The following is a 12,452-nucleotide window of genomic DNA, read 5'->3' on the forward strand; positions in this document are numbered from 1 at the left end:
GTAATTGTGAAAGATCAAAAGGCAGTGGAAATAAACGCTGGGCTGGATTCAGTTGCTATCAGATAATTGATTATTTGGTTAAAGAATTAAGTAATGTTCTGTGTACGTGTGTGTGAGAGAGAAAGGAAGCCCTTAGCTAAGCTGAAACCTTGAAACCGGCAACCGGTCAATAAAGTTGAGATGACTCTCGCTGACTGCTGTTCTGAAGCAGGAAGTGTCTTTTCACTTTTGTTCACTGTTCACTACTAAAGTAATAAATTTCCTCTTAACCTTTTTACTAATTTAATAAAGTTAAAAAAAAATTTTCTTCCCTTGTTTAGGTTATTTTATTTTGTTCGCCAAAATATTTTAGAGTATAGTATTAGACTATTAGTACATTTAAAACCGTTATATATTTCTATTAAAAAAATATAATTTAAGTGAAGTTTCAAATTAAATCTTATAATTTTTTAAAATTTTAAATTAAACCATAAGAGAAATAAGACTATTACAAATTAAATTTGATAATTCCGTTAGTTTAAAATTAAACCCTAAACTTTTAAAATTATATCTCTTTAAACTGTAAACTTTTTTCTTGTTTTCATTGAGAATCTAGGAAGCACATGCACATGCACATACATCTCATTTAGAGTGTTGTACCAGTATTTTATTGGTGTCGTAATAGTTTTTTTAAGTTGTAATTTTTTAAAAATTGCTCATGTTTTCATATTGTACCTGTAATCATGTCTATTTTTGTGCTTCCCAACTGAGAATAGAAAGGGACCACTACTAACAAGATTTTAATCATTATTTACATTCCACTATAATAATATCATTTACATTATTGGAGCATAATTTTGATATAAAGATAGGCCAAGGAATTATAAGGTCATTTTTATTTTAAAAAAAAAAAAACACAAATTTCTCTCTTTGTTTTGTTATCTCATATCTGTTACAAGAATCTCTCTCAATTGTCCTCTCTCTTGCTTTTGACATCTATAACATCAATAAAAATCCAACTATGCATTCCAAACTAGTTTAGTCTACAAGCCTAATACGTCTCAATTCCCACCAATTTTAACTAAATATAGATTTGAGACCTGTTGTTCTGATCTAAAATAGTTATAGGATTTGCAATATTCAAGCTTTACAATCAATTTGAGCATAAGTATGGTAAATTACAGTAAGAAGAAGAAGAAAAGGGAGGGAGTGGGGTGGGGAAAAAATTATGTAAAAGGAAAAATTTTTTGTACTATAATAACTTGCTTTTGCCAATTTGTGAAACTTGTTCCATAAGCAAACAGAAATGTTTTTACATTTTAGCCAAATAAATAAATAAGCTTGAACAATAGTTCTAAATCCAATCTGAAAGACTTTTAAGGATTTAACAAAGGCCACAACAGCACATATTGGATTCCCAACTAGATGATATGCTCCAAGATAGACATAGGCTCCTCTATGTTGCTAGCTGATTCCTCCAGTGATATAAAGCAACTTCTACATTAGCCTGATATGCTGGTTTATATTTAGAAGAAAGATATTAATAACATAATGGTTAGGCGATAACTATCAAGTAGGCTAGTCCCTGGAAGAAGATTACTGAACTTGATGAAGCTTTCAAAAGTATTTGTAGACTGTTTAATTGTAAGTACATATTCTAGAATTAAGACTAAATTAATGCTTATCTGATCATATTGCGTGATTGATAAAAAAAAAAGTAATCGCTTTTAAGCTTGTCCAAAATTCACGTCTCAAGCTCTAATATAGGGTAACTCAAATAAACTACATGAGAGAAATGTGAGAAAGGGACCTGAAAGTATAGCTTGTAGGTGATAGCAGTTGGCTTAATTGAACTTCACTTCATCCTAATATCTGAAACCATAGAAATCATATCTGATAAGGACTAGAACCCGCCAAAAAACAAAAAGATCCAGGCTATATTGTCATTATGAAACAAGATGGAAGGATATCTCACACTAACACATTTACAAATCATCATAATATATAAATTCATTACAACATACCAGGTTTTTTATCCCAAAAAATACAGTCAGATTGACAGAGACGCTTGTGCACATCAGATAGCAGTAGCCTCAGTTAAAATTCATGCTATGAAAATCCTCCTCCTTATTTTGCAGTCAATCAATGTTTGAAAAGAAAATTGGCATCATCAGCTGCAGACATGCCAATTATGATCTGTATATATGTAAAAACCTTAGTTAGTATGGTACTATAATTAAAGAAAGAAAAGAATTAATTATTAACTCATTCCTAATGAGTGTAATTAAAGTTGCTTCTTGAGTGTTTTTGAAGGCATGGCTCAAATGATTCTAAAGTATGAACATGTTAAATGTTCAAGACTAAACACTGAAAGTAATGCTTATTTGATACAATAGCTAGATTTATAAAAACTCGTACTTCCAAAGTTTTCTTGACAATGTGTCATTTATTTATACCCTCGACGGTTACAGACAGTTATTAGCAGTTGTTCATCCACGTGTCTGTCTATCTTTAGGCTTGAATGAAACTTGCCGTGATGTCAGGTGCTGCTTGTAACTTCTGCAACTACATCACCGCCACTTGTTTTTACTTTCTACACTATTAAATGGATTAATGACTTCCATAGGAACTGCCCCAGCTGACTTCCATAGGAACTGCCGCAGCTGCTTCCCATATCTTTCTCTATGCTCTCATGCTTTTACTGGTGTAATCTCCTTGTTGTGCCACTTGTCGCATTCTTAGCAGCTTAGGAAAATTTTAATTTATTACCAACAGAACCCTCGTTAGTATTGACACGGCTATTGCTACATTGTGCAATTGATTGGTTGAACTCTTCCACATCTTCCTCGTATACCAAACTGACCCCACATTTCTGCGTAACCCAGGATGGGTTAGTGGTCTCAAATACAATCTCAATCTGATTGCATTCTCCATTCCAACCAGTAGCAAACCAATCATCACGAGATAGATACAATAGACAAATGTGGTCTGCACCTAATTCCATCCCAAAGAAAATTTCAGTGGCACAATGACAGTGAGGCATATCACCAAGGGCTATCACACGAGCTCTAAGACCAGATGTTCTGCCATGCTCCTCAGCATTAGCAATAATAGGCGAATATGATGCATACAAACAAGCACAGAGAGCAAATCCCATCCATCTACTATTACACCAATTTGGAGGCGGCACTATGTGTTGTGAAATTTTAAAATACTCGCAAGTGTACGAACCGTACCGAAGTATAGTTGGACAAGAACGAGGTCGAACCCACAGGGACTTGTATGAATGTAGGAAAATTAATTAAACCTTAACCAAATTAATCCTAATCTAGTTTAAATAAAAATTGGTTGGTTGCAATAAAATAAACTAAGCAATTAATAAAATTAAGCAAATAGTTAAACTAAGAAAAATATATAAAGTAATAAAAAGATGTAAACAATCAAGAGAAAGGAATTAAGGTTTTGGAATCCGCCTTGTAAGTCATATTAGCATATATTTATGATCATTAATTTTTCCCAACTCACTACATGATAATCTAGAAATCAATCTTGTTATCATGGAAAATATCATCATTTAAACCCTTATTTTAAAAATCAAAAGCATGTTCTTCTTCGCTTCTTAAGTATAAAATCAAATCATCAATTGTATCCGTAGCCAAACAAATCACAAGATATATCCAATTCTAAAAATCAAATCATAAATTGTATCCATTGACAAACAAATCACAAATGATATCCAATTTTATAATCAAGAATTAATAAACCAAGCATTCAATTAATTAAGACAAATCCTAAATCATGAGAAAAACATGATTGAACTCATATCTAGAATCGCATCTTAATCAATTGATATGAAGCAAGAACAATTTAAATCATTAAAGAACAATTATTGTGAGAAAAATCAAACCACATAAATATCACTAATAATCCTTAACAAGGTTTCATCCTCAACCCTAATTATAAATTTAGCTACTCATAGTAATTGAAAGAAAACATAAAAATAAAATACTAATCATTAAACTAAACAAATAAAATAAAACTAACTGTCATGGAAGAAAACCAAAGAAGTAGCCGCACTCTCTATACATTCAGCCCTCAGCCCTAGCACTAGCGTCAGCCTTTGCCTTCGCCTCCCTGAATTTTGCCCTAAAGAGCCCTTAAATAGTTCAAGGAATCCTATTACAAGTTGAATTCCCGTTTGGAGAAAATCCCAGATTTTTAGGCTTCACTTAACCGACTATTTTGGCCCATTTAACGTCAGAATTTGGACTTTTGGTAAACTACAAAGTTGTAGCCCTTTAAGCTATCGTTCCAGCCCAACTTGAATCATCTCGATTGGACATCTGAGCCAAAAGTTATGCCAAAAATACTAACTAATGTGCAGTCTGGAATCCTAATCCGAATTGGACTTGGATTTGGCGCAAATTTCCTTTGATTCCTTACTCTAATTGGACTTAAATTTAATTGGGTTGGTCTTTTCTTGAATTCATGCATGGCTGGATGTAAGTTGGCTTGATTCAATTGGCCTAGCCCCACTTTGCTTGTAAAGCCCTTGTTACCTACAACATAAAGATATTATATAATTAGTCACAAAATAACATAAAAGTAAGGCTAAATATGTAGATATGTGAGTACTTTACTCTATATATTTCATGCACATCACTATGCTTACTGAATTCGTCACACTTCGATGTTTTAACCACTGTGGAATTTTAGATCCAGGAATAATTAACTGAAATTCAGTTCTGGATACACCCTCTTTGCTTTTGGTATTAGTTTCAAATCCAGTTTTCTGACAAAGGAGTCCCTGTACCAAGAAAAACACATGATATAATACTACACTTAACAATACACTAGAGAGGTCAAGAGGCTTATAGCTCAACTGGCGCTTCTTGTTGTTTCTAAAGAAAACGTTTAGGCTTAAAATCCTCCTCCTCAAACTATCAAATTATCAAAACAGAAAAATCAAAAGAGAGACAGAGACAGAGAGTACCTGTAGGTAATGGTTCAATAATGTAAATGCCACTTCACCTTTGCTCACATCATACTGACAACCGAAGAGGGAGCGAGGCTGTAACGAAGTGCTCATCTTGAGTAGTGCTGTTGATGATTCTAGGGAATAACAAGCTTTAGCATTTATATATCTCACAGTTGGTGGAAGCTCTGGCAATGATTGAAGCTGCTTGCAGTAGCACAAATCAAGAGTTTCCAATTTCAAAAGTTGACTGATGCTTGCAGGCAGTGTGACACATTCGGTATAACTTAGTGTTAAATATTTTAGCGACGACAAGCGACCATTAGAAAACATTTTCTCTATTGGCCATCTTAATCCAATTCGGCTCAAATCTAGTTCTTTCAAACAATTTATTTTCCACAGGTTCTCTGGCAACTCGACAATTTGTGAGCATCCGGAAAGAACAAGTTTTTCAAGAGACCTTAAACCATCCATGTTGTTTGGCAGACGTTCAATATTTTCACAGTTTCTTAGATCTAATACAGTAAGGGCAGTCAAACACTCAATTGATGAGGGTAGTTTCTCAATAGCAGTCCCACTCAAATCAAGTTCTGATAGGCTTTTCAATATTCCCTCAAATTCTGGAACCTTCCTGAATTTTGAGCAGCCACAAAGCCTTAGAGTTGTAAGAGACTCCATTTTAGTAGTCATTCTTGGAAGACTGATAAGTGAGTGACAGTGTTCCAATTCTAAAATAAAAAGCCTTTTTAGTTTCCCAAGAGAAGGGTGGATCTCAACCAAATTACTACACCAACTAAGATATAATTTCTCAAGAATCGGAACCCCTTTGAAGTTAGGTGTCTGGATAAGGTTTTCAGAATGTCTGAGATCGATGCATTTTAACTTGTCCAAATTCTGATAAAAAAGAAAACTTGCATTAAACACATAATTTGTTTTAATAAGACCTCTCCAAAAAAAAAATGGAATTAAGGCTGCCTACCATAACTTTTCCCAAACCTTGTAAAAGTGGGAGCTTTGTGTATTAGGAACAACCTTTAAGGAAATTGTATTTTATAATGACTAGAGTAAACTCAAATACCCAAGGAGTTTGTTGATGCTACTCCTAAAGAAAAGAAGGATTATAAAAGGAACAAAATTACCTTTACTCCGCGCCAAAGATACTTGATGTGGCTAAATGGTAAATTAAGTTCAACAAGCTCTTTTGGTCTGAAACTGGATGGCAAACATTTTGAACCATAATTGAACCATTCAAGAAATCTTAGGTCATTAGAAAGATGACTGAGGCCATTGGGGATATCCTCATTATCAATTATGAGCAATCTAAGATTGATCATCTTTGAAAAAGGTTTAGAAAAGGCTTCAATGCTCCGGTATTCTTTTTCTAGTTGAGAAGACTTTAGGACTATGGCTTGGATTGCTTCTGTTGCCTAAGCATCAAAAGAGAAAGGATCGGTAAACATACACTACAGAAGATAAGAAGACTATAAATAGGCAAGTGTACTGTATTAAAGGAAATAAAAATAGCGAGATCCTGAATTTTTCTGATATGTAACCTCCTCTTAACAATTGGTGGAATCAAGTAGGGTAAGGTGGGAAATTTCTCCAATTAGCCCTTTGAAGAAACAATTTAATTTTTGCATCTTCTTCCCTCAACCAAAAAAAAAAAAAAAAGCCTCGAATATTCAGCCAAATAAAAATCTGTATATCTTAATATTTGTTAGGGCGGTATAATTTAGGTAACAATCTATTATCTAAGTTTCAAGAAACTTAAAATATGCTTCAACTAAAATTATATTACCAAAAATTTTAAGAAATTTATAATAAATTTTAATATTTATTTCAATAATTTAAATCATATATCATAGTTTTTTTTATTGTAATGTAATAAAACTCCCACAATACATATTTTCCTCAAGTCAAGTGGCCATATGTGTGTATATTATAATAGTTACTTTGAGTTTCAAGTGGTTCACCAATTATTATGATAGTTTTAATAATATTTGTAGATTTTGTTTTTACATAAAATTTGTAATTAATATGTGCATCGCGCATGCATACCACTAGTTTAACAATAAAAAATAGACTAACTTGCAAATTACCAGTTAAGAGTCATCGGAAAAAAAAAAAAAGGAGTTTTTTTTTTTCTTCTAAGGAATAAGAGGAGAATATATATTAAGAGTAAGACAAATTTAAAAGTTTACTTAAGAATGGATCACCCCTCAAATAAGATCGGCAGAATCCTCCAACCAAACTTTGCTTGTGCTAGAATTACGAATAAAAATCCTTTGTTCCATTTTTTGTATTTCATTTTACACTCCACCAATCACAATTTGTCACATATTATTTTTTGTTTTCTTATAAAATAACCAAAGTTTTTTTTTTTTTAAATCACACATGGAAACTTGTAATTGGCATGGCATAAAGTAGAGCACAAAAGGAGGAGAAAGCATTTTGTATCAAATGATATTATGTCAGAGGTATTAAAATCCAATAAGTGTAAGATGTGTTAGCAAAAAATAACTACCCTACTAACAAATGAAAGAAATGTGTTAGTGGGTAGTTATTTTTATACACATGTTTCTCATTTATTGGGTTTCAAATTTTGATATAAATGACGTAGTATCATTTAATACAAAATACTTTTTCCAAAAGGAGGGATAAGAGATTTCTATTTCTAAAATTACAAGCCTATAATCTACAAGATGCAATATTAGCATCGTGTTTAACAGTACTGAACCTGAACCTACTGCTTTGAAAATGACGCAATAAGCTCTTCATCTCTTCTAGTAAATGACCAACAATTAAGGGTCCTATTAGTTAATAATAATTCGGATTCTCAAAAAAAAAAAAAAAAAAAAAAAAAGAAACCTAAAAAATCGTTGTACAACATGTCAACATGTGTTAAAGTAGTCTACTTAATTTCGCCTTTAAATTCATAGACTAAGATTGTTATTTTTTTTTTAACCATACATTAATTAATTAATTTTTTGAGAAAAACCATACATTAAAATTAGGAAGGTACAATTCTTTTTGAAAATAAGGAAGGTGCAATTCTACCTTTTAGAAATTCATGACAAAGGGAAAAAGGAAAACAACCTAAAAAAGAAAAGAAAAAAAAAATGAAGAGATGAAATTACAACATTATTTTTAAAGTGATGACAAAAAATATAGCCTCTTGTTTTAGTTAGTAATCAAGAGATGAAAAATTGGTTGATTACATCCAAAAAGATGAATTCAAATTATATATATAATAATCACACAATCACATTATGTTTTCAAAATATAAGATCTAATTAAAGACAATATATTAGCATGTTAAATGAAAGTTTGTATGTTATATTTTATTATCAAAGTACGTAGGCAATTACATATCTGTTGGATGATTTTTTTTTTTTTTTTAAGAACAATTTTTTTTACTGAAATTGTGTTAATATACCAACTAAATATTGTTTGCTGAAATAAAATTCTAGCTTTGTCATTGTTCTTACCGTTCCTCTCGTCAATGCATGAAACAAATCCTTATAAAGCCACATCCTGCTGCACTTTCCAGGCTCTTCACGAGATTCTCGATGAACAATTTCTCTACCCATATCTTGTAGTAGATCATGCATCCACAACTTCTTTCCTTCTATGGTCAAGAGAGATTTATTCACTAGAACACTCACACCAATTCTCGCATCAAAACCACAGTTCTCTAATATTTCTATTACTCGATCTTTCATCTCACCTCTAAAGAAACATGCAATATCCAAGAATATCTCCTTCCACATTTCCTCAAGTCCATCATAACTTACTTTAAGTACATCGAATATTTCTCTTTTAGGAATTTTTTTAAAGTTGTCCAACGCACTTTGCCATTCATCCATTGTTCTTCCAACCAAAAAGGAACCCAAAGTAACAAGGGCTAATGGAAGGCCTTTAGCATAGTACACAACATCCTGGGAGAGCTTCATATAACCTTCTTTGGGATGCTCATTTTTGAAGGCTTTCAAACAAAAAAGTTTTAAAGCATCATCAATGTTTAGTGCATTAGGCTTATATATTTCATGCACTCCATGCTGAACCAACAAATGTTCATCTCTAGTTGTTATTATGATCCAACTTCCCAATCCAAACCAACTATGCTCTCCAGCTAAGTTTTGTAACTGGTCCAATTGGTCAACATCATCTAGAACAACTAGAACTTTTTTATAAAAAAGCCTATTCTTGATCATGTCAACTCCTCGATAAACATTCCTTATCTTTATATTTCTTTCCTCCAAAATTTCTTCAAGAAGTTGTTGTTGTAATAGATGCAAATCACCTTTTTTCGATACTTCTCTAACATTAGCAACAAAGCTAGAACCTTCAAAATGATTATGGAACATATCATAAATAACTCTAGCAAGAGTTGTCTTTCCCAAACCCCCCAGGCCACAAATCCCAATCATGCAAAAATTGTTCCCAAGACCTAAATACATATTGATCAATTTCTCCACTGAAGAATTTATTCCAACCAAGCCATTAGTAATGCATGAGAAACTTGAACTCAATTTATGTAATATCACTTCCACAATATGTTGGATAAATATTGACTCCTGCCTATGGAAAAGATAGAATAATAATTATGTAATTGTCCAAACCAAACTTAAACCCTTAGGGATGGAACAAAAATACTAGGCAATAATACTCCTTGGTCAAACAAATATGAAGTCATTAGCTCAAGCAATGTGGATAGAACTACCCATATAAGAATTGTAAGATGATATCAGATATAAATAGTTTTTGTTATATTGAATTGAAAGAGACTCATCGAATTTCGTTAATAACTTGTAGACAATTGTTGTACGGTTGTTCCTTCCTAAGACATGTGTGCCTTCCTATTCATAGAACCAAAAAGAAAAATGAAAAAGCATAAAAGAGGGAGAGAAACAGGGGATACCAGTAACTGCAAAAACAGGGCAAAAGCAAGTATTTACCATTGGTTAGGTTAGCAATGATATTAGCCCTTTACCAAAACCAAAAAAAAAAAAAAAAAAAAAGAATTCAGAAACTCCTCCAATTAATTTTACAACATACTCATTTGAAATTTTGCTGTTGATTAAATTTTTACTCTCTCTCTCTCTCTCTCTTTCTCTCTCTCTCTCTCTCATAGGATTGGATATTGGAGTTGGAGGAAGAAGAAAAGGGGAAAGGAAATTGGTGGATAAATTTGACGGTAAACAACAAAATTTATTAATTTGGAGAGAACTTTAACCGTTTCATTTTAGTCCAAATTTTAGGGGTAAAGTTTCAACCTATGACATCTGTTTCTAATGATTGTGCTCTTTACTATCAGACCAAGACATCAATCGGTTTTTCATGTAGGCAGGGATTGAATCACAGATCTCTTATTCAACTATCAGAGTTTTTACCAGTTGAGTTAATTGAAACTAACAAACATTCATTCTCCCTTGTGTAAGTGTTTTGTTTCTTAAAAAAATAATAATGCAAAACAAACAATCAAACTTTCAGGGATTATAATGTGAAATAGCCAAACCACAAGGGGTAAATTGTAATTTATCCAAAAAATATAATAAAGATAATAAACAATGCAAACAGATTTATAATTTATATAAAGTTATGTTCTTGAATAGTGTAGTTCCTTTTAATTGCAAGGGTCTCAAATGAAATTATATGAAGAAACTCTAACTTTTACTTTAAAGAGAGACAGAGAGAGTATGGCCGGCCCAAAACAGTTTAAGGCTTAAGGGTTAATGTGAAAATTTTAAAGGGGCCTTTTTATATCAATACATCACTTAAATAATATTTATTTTATTTTTTATTTCAAATCTAATTCTTACTTTTTAATATGATTAATTCCCCCATAATGAGCTAATGATATTATAAATTTTACTATATAGATTTTACAAACTAATGATGTGTCATCAAAATTTTTTTTTTTAAAGTTATTCAAACATTCATTTATTATATTATTTAAGTGGCACCAATCATATTCCTACCATATCAATTTGCAAGTTTTTTGTCATACAATTTGAAGCAGCTTTAGCATTTTTAATTCACATAATGATGAGTTGGTTGTATATCTATTAATTCTTTTTTTTTTTTTTTTGGTGGAGAAAATATTAAAGTTACTACAGATTTTATTAAAAAAAACTTACAAACTGATGTAGCAATGAGGTGATACTTCCACAAAAGAATAATTAATATACAATTTATAAGACCTATCTAGTAAAACTTGTAATAAACTGGCATAATTCTAAAATTTTGAGCCTTCTTAAGAGTGGAAAAAAAAAAGTACATATAGCTCTGCATATATTTCTTGAATAAAAAACAACAACAACAACAACAACAACAAACAAAATAAAACCTTACTGCCCTATATTTTGGGCCTTTCTATGTTAGGGGGCATGAAAGACAAAGAGACTGGGAAAATATAAGCACCTCCTACACGGAATCCTAGAATATAACAACATAATTTTTACTAGTATATGTAACATCTCAATCCATGCATATTATTATACATTCCAATGGCTATTTATATGCTTCATGGTTTTCATATATTAATATTGTAATAGTTATTTATATACTTCATGGTATGTGAAAATATCGTTTACATATTCATAAAAAATAAATTTCTCATGGAAATTACCTATCTTGTAAATGCCAACCAGAGAGATTGGCCACTTCTCTCAAAGCAGCCCTCCATGTTTCCACCACCTCCATCTTCTCTTTAAAACATTCTTCATGTTCTTTAAAAGCTTGTCCAAAAGATCCTATTTGTTTCCGTACATCAGATGGATCCACATCATAGAAAATTGGCAAAATTGTCAATCCTCTATTTTTCATGCATTTAACGATCTCTGCAAGTTCTTTTAAGCACCATGTCGAAGATGCATAGTTTCTTGAGAAAATGACGATAGCAAATCTCGATTCTTCTATTGCTTTCCAGAGCTCTAGTGAAATAGGTTGTCCTCTATCAAGTTCTTCATCGTCCCTAAAGGTCAAAATACCCTTCCGTTGCAAAGCAGCATATAGATGATCTGTAAAATTTCTACGGGTGTCCAAACCTCTAAAGCTAAGAAACACCTCGTATTTCCTCTTAGGTGTTGAAGAAGAAGAAGATGGTGCTCCTTGAGTGCTCATGAAAATTTTAAACTATAATATAGATAGAAAAAGAAAAAAGTTCATTCAATTAAAACTGAAGAGGAGGAAAGTAAATTAAAGAAGAAAAATACAATTTGATGTGAATTTTTCATTTTGAGGACAAACTGAAAGGAAAATAATAAAAGTGATGAATATGTGACTTACAGATTTGGAAATCGATTAGTGATTGTAAAGCTCGGAATCCTCTTGAAACAAAGCCGGATCCAATTCTTTTTAGATGTAGGAATGGAATCTGTGCTTTCTTTCTCCGTGTGTTTGTGTTCATAACTTCGTTATCCTCTGTTTTAAGTCAAGTCAACAACTCATCTGCGTCTTAAATGCCTATTTTCCTCTGTTACTGGCTACTGCTACT

General features: G+C 31.9%; 1 protein-coding gene and 1 long non-coding RNA gene across 3 annotated transcripts; both read right to left on the reverse strand.

Moving 5' to 3' along the window:
• Positions 1 to 764: 764 nt before the first annotated feature.
• Positions 765 to 2,614, reverse strand: LOC115960023. Its single transcript, XR_004085063.1, has 4 exons — positions 2,398 to 2,614; positions 2,004 to 2,175; positions 1,790 to 1,851; positions 765 to 1,494 (listed from the first exon to the last, which is right to left on the reverse strand). It is a non-coding gene; the product is annotated as an uncharacterized LOC115960023 (long non-coding RNA).
• A 10-nt stretch (positions 2,615 to 2,624) lies between these two features.
• LOC115960022 (TMV resistance protein N-like) lies at positions 2,625 to 12,452 on the reverse strand. 2 transcript variants are annotated; one of them, XM_031078721.1, is made up of 7 exons: positions 12,245 to 12,452; positions 11,586 to 12,091; positions 8,443 to 9,535; positions 6,094 to 6,381; positions 4,973 to 5,848; positions 4,646 to 4,786; positions 2,625 to 3,172 (listed from the first exon to the last, which is right to left on the reverse strand). In XM_031078721.1, the coding sequence occupies exons 2-7, from the start codon at positions 12,077 to 12,079 to the stop codon at positions 2,726 to 2,728; spliced, it is 3,339 nt and encodes a 1,112-aa protein (XP_030934581.1). In that variant the 5' UTR covers positions 12,080 to 12,091; positions 12,245 to 12,452; the 3' UTR covers positions 2,625 to 2,725. The 2 variants fall into 2 exon arrangements, with proteins under 2 accessions (XP_030934581.1, XP_030934582.1); XM_031078722.1 differs by lacking the exon at positions 6,094 to 6,381.

This window comes from Quercus lobata, chromosome 9 (genome assembly GCF_001633185.2).
Source record: "Quercus lobata isolate SW786 chromosome 9, ValleyOak3.0 Primary Assembly, whole genome shotgun sequence".
In the NCBI taxonomy this organism is placed as follows: domain Eukaryota; kingdom Viridiplantae; phylum Streptophyta; class Magnoliopsida; order Fagales; family Fagaceae; genus Quercus; species Quercus lobata.